General features: G+C 40.4%; 1 protein-coding gene across 1 annotated transcript in view; it reads left to right on the top strand.

Moving 5' to 3' along the window:
• LOC135482715 (adipokinetic hormone/corazonin-related peptide receptor variant I-like) overlaps window positions 1–10,913 on the top strand; it is a 134,027-nt gene continuing 123,114 nt past the window's right edge. Inside the window, exon 1 of the mRNA XM_064763014.1 lies at window positions 1–309. Coding sequence (XP_064619084.1) covers window positions 19–309 — 291 coding nt within the window. The 5' untranslated portion in view covers window positions 1–18. The remainder of the gene's footprint in view (window positions 310–10,913) is intronic.

Below are 10,913 nucleotides of genomic sequence, written 5' to 3'. Positions count from 1 at the left end.
TTGAAGTCCCGTGTGGACATGTTCATTATACACCTATGCATCGCTGGTTTGATAACCACGTTCGTCATGATGCCCCTTGATATTGTATGGAATATTACTGTCCGATGGGTCGCAGGGGATTCCGCTTGTCGGATACTTATGTTCTTTCGAATATTCGGATTCTACCTATCCTCTTTCGTCTTGATTGCGTTGAGCCTGGACCGGTACTTCGCGATTGCTCATCCCGGGAGTGTAATGGACACCAATAGGAGCGCCTTGATCATGTTGGGAGTTGCTTGGGTGGCGAGCATAATAGCCAGCATTCCGCAGGTAAGAGTTTAAGATTAAGTTTGTTTTTGTCGGCATGCTGACGTTATTTTTGTTGTCTCTGTCGTCTGTTTTATTTTTAAAAACATCTATTTTTACGCCTAAACCTGTAACCATGTTTTTACACAATTGGCCTTTAACATGTCTAACCTCATGCAAATTGAATAACGTTTGAGCTCTTAAATCTTGCAATCGTAATGCACATCACGGAACACCTTCTATTAAGAGGATGTACATTGCTTAGATGACTAAAGATACCGGCCAAAGACGAAATCTCATTAAATCTGTTTTCACTGATGGGCTAATCGTTGAAAGATTTCAGCAGTTAGAAATTCAAGCCGGGTTTTGTCGTCTTAAGTGTCAACTCGAATCAAGTAATCCATTGACACTCAAGCCATATACGACAACTAGGAATGAAAGACACGTGACTAAACCATCGAGATCATAAACCTTGGAGTATCTTACGACCTCGTAAACGGAAATTTGAAGCCATAACTGGATGATTTTGTTACAAATTGAGATTAGTTTCGGTTTTATTTTGAGAGGTAACCGGGTTACGGATGAATCCGTTACGATCATATCAATAAAATCGGTGAACCCGAGAAGCGATCCAATTTGGTAACTTTTAAATCCTCTTGCACCCAAATAATATTTGAAATAAAATAATATATGAAAACGGCCGTACTGTTAATCTAAAAATTTTCGCGCCGTTTTTAATTTTGATACTCGCGAAATCTTCTGAATAGAATTAAAGTTTTACGATTTTTATTTTATTTCGAAAATTCCTCGGTTCAAATCAAAAGTATTTTTTTGTGATTTTTAATTTTCGCGCATGTCAGTTTATCCCACCTACATGTACATGTAAAATGTAACAAGCTGTCCGAACAAAAAACAATGACAACTATCTTCCGTCGTGGCTTCTTTCCGTCGAATCCAACACATCACGTCCAACTAGCGTCCTCTTTACCTCTTTCAAAAGCTCGTGACTGCTGGCGTGCAAGATTGTAATCGAGGTTTGTTAGAATTCCCAGGCGAATCCAAGTTGATTGAAAACAGAGGTTAACAATTTCCGGGGTAACAAGGCAAACCTAAGCTATCGTCACATAGGGTGACTTTGAACAGTGGGGTATAACTTTGAACGAATCCTCCTCAAGACGTTTTTTGTAAAGGCACTTTTTCTGGAAGTTGTTTAAAATTACCCTATCGTTCACCTAATGTGATACGGTGGTACGGATTTAGAATTCAGTTCCGTAAACAGGGACAATTTAATTAGTTTACGTTTTTATGCCTCAGTTTGATTCTTACCTTGCCATTGGGTTTGATTTCAGGCAAATTATTTTTTTAATCATGCGGGGGAGGGGAGGCATGATTATACGATTTATGGTTCGGATTGAGAGGTTGTTTTTCAGGCTAATTTAAACGACAGAGAAGCACTGCTTTCACCAGTAACATATTAATATTGCTTACTCCAAACTGCTAATACTTGAAAACATATTCAAGGACTGCCAATTAATAAGCCACCCCAACGAAACAAAATGCATCCCTCAGTTCATTTCATACCGCCGCACGTATATACATGTACTATTAAGTTGATTGACACTTTTGTCTCCAAAAAGGAAATTGTTTTCCATTTTGAGATTATTAACCATGAAAATAGATTAGGAGCCATGGGTTTAAGCTATATTTTCATATCTTTATTAATACCAGATTCGCCACGAATTGGCTAGTGGCCATCTATACTACCGACAAGTGTTTTTTTTCGGATAGAATATTTTCCGGTAGGCTCATGCATGATACCATAATTTACAAGGCTAACGCACTATAGAATCTCTGCAGGAGGTGCTCAAGGAGTAATAATTGTCGGGCTGAATTTATCTATACTCAGCCTGCTTTTGCAGGCGTCCGGAGTCTTTAAAACTTACAAACCATTACCAGTAATTGTCTTCGGTCATAATGCTAACTAAAGTCGGTATCTCTGGTTCTAAGTAACATTTGTTGTACGCAGTGCATTGTTACTCCTTATGGGAAAGTTGCACAAGCGGCGGCGAAATAAGGGATTACAGAATTATTGGCACTTCAAAACGTCATAGCCTTAAAGGTTATTAGCTATCTCCCTCCCACCCTTACTCAAATACAGTGCTTCCCAAAACAAAGTGGATTTTCGTGGGCTCAGAAAATGTACCACAAACAACTTCATGTTCTTTTAACAATGGACCTGGCTGAGCACAATAACCGTTGTTGCAATGTAAAGATTCTATATTCATTCAAAGACAGTACTTCGCAAATCAACTGTGAATTTTCGTGAGCTCAGAAAATGTACCACAAACAACTTCCTATTCTTTCAACAATGGACCTGCATGGCTGAGCACAATAACCATTGTTACAATGTGACGACATAACACTCCTTATTGTTGTGTTGCGAGGAAAGAGATTCCCCGGGTGCTTGCACCAAATTCGTATTTTGATAACAAAGCCACAACCAATGCATGGATAAGTAGTTGAGTTTAAGATTTGCGACAAATGTTGTATTAATCATGTTCAACAATGTTCGCGCTTCACGAAGACGTGTTGCCTACTAAGGAATTGCATGTTTTACTTAATTGTTCCCTCAAGGCCGGTGTAATGTTTTTGAGTGTTTCTGTTTTTGAGTGTTTCCCCTCATTGTTTGGGAACGCTCAAAAATAGATTGACGAGTATTTCTGTGTATCCCCCCTATTGAAAAGTCATGGTCTCTCCAGCTGCCTATTGTTTGGAAACACTGAAACATGGGGAACAACCACAGATGTTACACCGGCCTCATCAGACATCCGCCATTTGCGACACTGAAAACAGTGCAACATTGCAATCGATGAGCATTCGGTACGAAGAGGTTACAGAATGTAATAACCTAAACATTAGGTTGCCCGAACACGACTACAATGAAAATGATTGATGTGTTGTCAGCCATGATGAGGTGTTGTTGCTATCCTTGCGAATACGGCTCATGGCGTGATCATAGAGGAAGTGTCTCATGTTATTGCCATAGAAAACGACCCGTACATTGTTAGAGGCGTTGACACCGATTCAGGAGGAGACAAGGAGTCATCGTCAGATGTATCTGCGATAATTTGAAACTGCCTCACGTTCAGGAAAAAGATAATGACTGCTTTCTCCAGATACAACTTAGTCAGTTTCAAAATTATCATCATGAGGGAATGTCATCATGCTGTCAAACTGGCCAATTAGAGGCTCTTAAGTAGATCATTCTTGAGTTCCCTATAACGATGTCATCCTGGGATCTCCCTGTGGAAGCAGTTATTTTCCGAGTTAGCGCCAGCTTGTTGTATTTGATGTTTACATTACCTCGCCCAACCACAACCACAACCATACGGCCATCACAGGGTTGTTTTAACTAAAATGAGGCATAATGGCATCAACCACACGTACAGTTGTCCTAAGTGATAGTTATAGCAAAAGTACACCCATTAAAGGTGATTATCCTGGAGAAGAAAAATAAACACCTGTCGATCAATAGAACCAATGATTAGTCGATTGCCAAAAAATACGACTTAACATTCATGGGCAAATTCAAAAGCGCCTAATGTTTCACATAAAGGAGATACGTATTTAAGGAAAAGCTATCAGGGGGAAATAACTGCAGCACCTCCATAGATGTCCCAAAGGAACGACGTCATTACTGTCAGTTGAGGTCTATGATATATACATGTATTCATTGCCTCTCAAGGAATTAAAAAATAATTGGTACTATGGATGATCGCCATCTCTGCCCTGGCACTCATATCAGCTCGGCTAAAACAATTTGGCCTTTTGCTGAAAGAGTGTCAATAAATGCCACTGGCGAGGAGATCAACATCTGCTACTCTATTCAAGGACTTTGTTGTCGCGAGACTGACGTGCCAAACAGCTATACAGCAGTATCATGTATGAAGGCCTAGTAAACTCATAGTAGTCGCCAAATGAGCAGTATGCTTATCACTCGGCAACTCAAGCCCATCGCCAACACCTTTTATGCTAGTATCATAGTGATCGATTCCGCAATAAAGGACAAACAGGACGGAATAAATAAGGCAGTATGACAATAGAACCTTCCTATTAAGGACACCCTCGGGACTGACAAGTGGTGTCAGTAATAGAAAGGTGTCCTGATTAGAGAGGTCAAATTTAATGGAAACAACCAATTTGGGACCAAAGTCAGCGTCCTTAATAGAGAGGTGTCCGCTCAGGGAGGTTCCACTGTATTATCATTAAGCTGTCGGCTGCCCTTCACCAGGCTGAATTAGTAGTTTCCGTCATACCAAACTCCACTTATTGAAATAGATAAATAAAAAATAACGACAGACGACCATTGGCGTCATCTTTGTACATGTATAGTGCGTTTTCGTAAAGTTTCCGAAATGCTAACGCAAACGCCCAACCCCATTGCTCGACATGGGAATCGAATAGGCGTTGACCTTGGTGTTTTGGGGGCTGTGCGAAAACTCACTAATTCATGCGCAACTGCGGTATTACGTGCAGATGCGCTCTATCAGCAGGGAATGAATTGGGCTTTATACCCACTAGCCACGATATAACATATTCCTATTAATGATCGTGAGATCTGACTTACTGCTTCACGATCATCTAAAGAAAGGGCTCCAGTGAGAACTTTATGTTTATGTTCTTATGTTGCTACACATTTCCCTTGTTTCAGCGTGTAACAGGCTCAGGGAAACAGAAAACCAGGACTTGTTTGTCATCCTCTTGCCCATGACCAACACATGTAATTAACGTACGATGCTGTGATTGTCTACCCAAACTGTGCAATATGTCATAAGCAATAAGCGTCACCACCCGGCGTGCAGATGTCTGTCCTTATTTGACAACCTGCCGATTGGTTTTCCTCAACGTTGGGAAAATGCGACATCGCATTCAATCCTATGAATAATATTCATCTGTTTCTTCATGATTAAATCACACCAAATTAATTCAGCTAGTCAGTTGGTATAATATTTTCCTTTCGGAATACCCCTGGAACACGCAACTTCAGCTTTAAAACCTGTTGATTTATTGTAAGCCGTAATTTACTTTCTGTGATAAACAACAAAATAATGAACAGAAATAACTCAATACTCAATTGCTTCGTCCTTCGAATGAGATTTAAAACTGAGGCTCCTCGTACCTAGTTTTTGCAAGAACCACCAGCCTTACTAACTGAGAGACATGACGATATCTGACCGAAGACGGCGTCTCGATGCCAATGAACCCAATGTGTGCCTAACCGCGGGGCGAGTTAAACACCCTTCCCGCCTTAGAGAAGGAACACTCTTTGGAATATAACACCTCAATGTGCAAAGCGAACGTTGGGGAAAAGAAGAAGATTATATTTTTTCAGAAGAAAGATTTTTTGTGTTACCTTACACGATTTGCGATACGATGGACGCTGAATGTAAACGGTAGATTAAACAAATGTAAAACGAATGGAATGCACAACAAATCTAATTACATGTATAACAACAATGTCAAAGGCAGTCGCTCTGTTTCAATTACTTATAGCTTAAACTGGACATTATCATTCAGTCTAGCACGAAAAGCTGTCTCATTCATCATCGGACGTAGATGGGATCATTTATATCTTCCAATGGGCAGGTGCACCGCCAAGAGATGAGCTACATGATCGAAAAGGAAAATGCGACGAGTCTCGTACAGCAAGGACCAGTCGCCATTTTAGGATGTCACGCCACAGCATAATACAGTGCGCATAATGCCTCTGTGACTTGTCTTGACACGTTTGCTGCCCACGAACAGACCAGTGCCTGAGACACTGCAAATTTAGGCTCCGGAGATGCTTATTTGCCATACGTTTCGAACTCACCTTCTACTAATTCGCAACCTAATCAATTGTTGCCTGTTTGTGTCAGTTCCCGCGATTGGCGCGGATTGTTACATTTCCCCAGGGACGTTCTCTTAATTAAGGAACCAGCTTGTCCTCGATCACTGCGACAAAAGTGTCTTTCAATGAGTTAATGTCTAAGTTACATTTTCGTTCAGTCTGTGTAAGGGTGTATGCTGGCAAGAGCAACATAGCAATATATTGAAAGCGTTACGCTTCTCATGTTCTTAAAAGTCCCCTAAGACCTTATCCCTTGAGCGAGAATAGTAAACAAACTGTCATTAAAATCGATGCAATTCATTTTATTCCCCTGGGACTTCCCTAAGTCAATATCTCATCAAAGTGAGAAGATAATTAACTAGTGCTTCTTAAGGATAGCCAAAATAATCCTTTTCTTCGAAAAGAGAATTACACCAGGATTCAATTACACCCACGTTTTGTTTATTCAACAAGTCCCCGTACGCTTCGCCGCTCGATCGTAAAACTCGAATGGAAGTTCAAATATGCTAAAAACCGATAGAACCGGATAATCCTTTGTGATATTTGTCACTTCTTACACTTAGAGCGCTTCGTACAGCAGATCTAATTGGCGAATTCGGAGTGAATAACTACTTTTTGTTCCCCTTTGAAGATGAGTGCATAATTAGGTATCGGTTTTTCAAAGTTTAATTTATAGGTTTTTGAAATATGTTGACACGACTCGAACATTGCAAATAGAGTGAGTTTGGTATGGTCGCTTTTATGTGATGCGAATTAATCTACAAATAATTTTTTTCTTAGTGTTCTACTAAAGAGAGGCAGCTATTTCAGTCAATGAAGAATATTCGGTCTCGTATAAATTTTCAAAACTTAGAATGCATCATCAAAGTCTAAGAATGACTGCTGTGAATTCGTTGTAGGTGGATTAAGACGTCAGGTGCGCGCTTACCTAACTAAGTTCCCCGGATTTATATACACTCTCCGAAATACTAAAGTGTTTTTAGCTTTTGGCCAGAGCCCTACATTAGACACTGTGACATTACGTGTACATTGCTGTTAGGTTTTGGTAAAAAAGTACCCCTTTTGTTAAGAAGAACCCTTTACCGTACAGTTCTTTCGGTAAGTTCAAAATCAAGGCCCGTGGGATGTATCCGTATTGTTGTCACTTATGGTGTTTTCACAACTTACAAAGTCCCCATACGAGATATGATTAACATGTAAATGATACTTGATTAAGAAGTAACATGGAAGAATCATTTTTGTTTTACTAGCACATCTAAACATTGTGCAGGATGTGAATATGTCGTACGTAAAATCGATTGGGATACGTAATACGGGCGTGAATTTTTGAACTTGCCGAAATTGTCCGCTTTGCCATTAGCAGGCGTATTCGTATATGAAAAATGTGCGTTTTCCCTCTTCCCTTAATAGTTCCCGATTTCATTTTTTTTGTATACTGATCAGTACAAAAAAATAATGTGCGTCACAAATTTAAACATTACGTATCGTGGCTCGGTAAAAATTGATTCATCTCGTTTATTTTTCGTTAAGAACTGATTTGCTGATTAAGTGCACATATCAATTTACAAACGTGCTGGTGTACATTGTACGTGACCTTCGTCCAAGACAGCCCAAATTAAAACGCATTTCACGGGAGGCTGGTATCTCATCCACGTTCATCGCGTTAGGGACAAAGTTGATTTCGTCATTTTCTCTCCATCATGTCTATCTGCGTTCTAAATTATACTCGGTTCGTATCTCACATATAATCAGCACCTCATCAATTCTCCCACCCGCCTCAGTTGATGCGTCGAGGAGATATGTATTAGCGAAACCTCCCGACTTATCCTGGCAACCTGACCAATTCTCAAAATCTCGATCAATACGCCGATTCAACGTGCGTCGTTGCTTCCTCGCCAGCCACAACAAGCCGCTGGTGCTGAGGCCGCTGCGTATCACCAAATGTGTCGCTCTAAGAAATAAAGATATTTTAAGCATTTGAAAGGTTTTGAGTTTTTTTCGGCCGAAAAACCTGTAGAAACTTCGTACCCAGGGAACATAAAATTTCACCCGTTCCTACCACCATGCATAGTCTAATTACTACGTGCGCAATAATCCATTTTTTTACAGAAATCGTCATGTAATGTGAACTTGAGTCACACAATCCTTCATAAATACACTGATGATTTTGTCACCTAATCTCCTGAAGGAAAATTCCAACCAGCTAGATAATGATAGAGAATGTCAGCGGGGGAGAAGAAAGGACTCCAAGATCATCCGTCACTCTATGAAAGTCAAATCCCAATCAACACGCTGCCTTTTAATAATAACCTTTTAGCATTAGATAACATATAACAACAGGTATTGCGGCTATCGTCACGAAGGGGAAAAATGCAGGTTTCGCATGCCACAGGAATTAAGAAAATTGTTCGCCTGAATCTTCCCAAATTCGCTTGTTTGTCATCTTTTCAAGTGCACATAATGAACAGGACCCCTTTATACGAAAATTGCATTTTATGCAAATATTCATAAGGAAAGTTTCGGCGTCAATTACCGGTATACAGTACCAGTATAAGGTAATTTTACTTGAAACCGGATTTCATCGAAATCATACTGGGAATTGCATTTTGGAACTTGATAGCAACGTACTCTAGTTTTGGCGATCTAAGACTTGTTGATTAATAGGGAGTTTTCGCAAATCCCCAAGACCCCAATGCCAACGCCTATCCCATTGTTGGAGCTCCTTATCACGATGTCGAACAATTAGATAGGCCTTCCCGTTGGCGTTTCGGGGGCTTTGCGAAAACTCGAAAACTAAACTACACGTACATACTTACACGTACGTACAACTTACAACCAATGTCAAGTGACATGACGTGTATGGAATCGAACGGCAATGTGCACAATATATTCAGAACTGGTTTGGATTGGGGAAACGAGAGAATAAAGATACTCCACCAAGAAGGTAACGACAGGAAAAGAAGGCTTTACATTTGTAACAATGGTTTATCTTGGTTGTACATGCAAAGACTCCATCTCCAGGGCTTCATATTATCAATGTTAAATTTCATTCTCTTTTCAACGTAAGTTTCAAATAATCCCTGGATTTTGATGTCTGTGAATCGTTTCGAAAATCTTCTGAAAATGTTATTGAATGAACACCGAGCGTTTTTCTTCTGTAGATCTTACAATTTCTGATATATGAAACGAACATCCGACGTCTCTACCGAAGATCTCAGCACTTCAAAGCATTTCTTAAATGTCGTAAAAGGTTACAGCCACGAGCGCATGCGCTAATCTTATCCCTTCATCATTTTAGTGTCAACACTGTCCATCGATACGAAATGACTAAGTTGTGAAGGCTGTCCTACCGTGCAAAACCTTTCTCCAAATTAATTCTGAAGAAATGTCGCCTACTGCTTCCTCTTCCTTAAAAATGCCCAGAATGCATGAAGCGTTTAAGGCTGCCTTTCAAAATCTAAACAGCGACTGCAGCGCGCCTCACGCGTCGGTGGGTGATGTTCATCCAGACCATTGGAAAGCAGCTGATTTGATATAAAGCTAATCGATAGTCTCTACTTATTACAGAGCATTTGACACACGAGGTTCCGATCAGTCCTTGATATTGCGACATCGCTCAGTATCTTTAACGAGCTCTCAAGATTGCCTGTAATTAAGGTGGGATTGGAGGTATTGGGGTGTCAAAAATATGTAAGGCGATTAGTATGATGGGAATATTTGAAATGGACTTCACACCCGGGTATGATACACATTCAGTGGATGTACTCTTTCTGCAATGTTTTTATATGCATACGTCACCACACGTACGATCATGGATTTCAATTGGTACAGTTTATTTGCCCGATTGCCTCACTCGTCCTCAACAGCAGGTCTGGTATCTCGGACAATTTGTTGTTAGTCGAAAGACAACGTAAAGTTTAGTAATTTCCACCATATACAAAAGGGACAATGTGTAATCTCTGATGGTAGTTCCTGTTCGGAATCAAGTTCAAGTTCCCATGGAAAGCCAGCCGCTATTACAAGTAACAGATCTCTCGATTTAGATTGGAGTTCGGTTCCGTATCGATTTTTGCCCTCGACAAAGAGTATATAAATATTGCCCGCCACGGAGGGTAACATACCGAATGTCGCCCGCCGGGAGACATGGCAAAGTGTCGACCGGCTGAAGCGGGCAACATTGCGAATGCCACACGGTCATGTGACGTGTATCAGCCAATCACACTCACGGAATCTCTCTTGAGGTATGGGATCACATGTTGCTAGCCCATTGCCAGGTCAACGAACCCTGATGTAGTTTGTCATACTCCGGCGCAGTGATAGTGATGTGGTGGTCACTGGTTGAATTGTCCGCCATGAGAATATGAAAGTGCTGAAAACGCTCATCCACGTATCTACTAGACGTTTTGTGCCTTTTTTTATTCAAAATCGGTAGCCAAAGTGTGTTTCAAGTCTTTGTCCAATGTTTGTTATCCTTCTATCAACCACTTCCAGAAGCTTTTGTGGTAGCGCACAGTAATTCAATCCTCGTTTAACAGTTTCTGATGAGCTGGCCTTGGAATTATATCGGCAAATGGACTCATTATAAGTTCTGTTTCTTCAAATCAGATCACAATATTCAGCAATTACACAGCTTTCCTTGAGGGGACACATAGTCGAAGGGATATCAAAGCAATTTTCATCTTTTAATTTATGTTGCCTATCATCAAACAGCTCAATACCCCAGTTTGGGAAACGAACG

This window comes from Lineus longissimus, chromosome 2 (genome assembly GCF_910592395.1).
Source record: "Lineus longissimus chromosome 2, tnLinLong1.2, whole genome shotgun sequence".
NCBI classification, from domain to species: Eukaryota; Metazoa; Nemertea; class Pilidiophora; order Heteronemertea; family Lineidae; genus Lineus; species Lineus longissimus.
The sequence above is the reverse complement of the archived record's forward strand: the minus strand, read 5'-3'. Positions and strand labels throughout refer to the sequence as shown.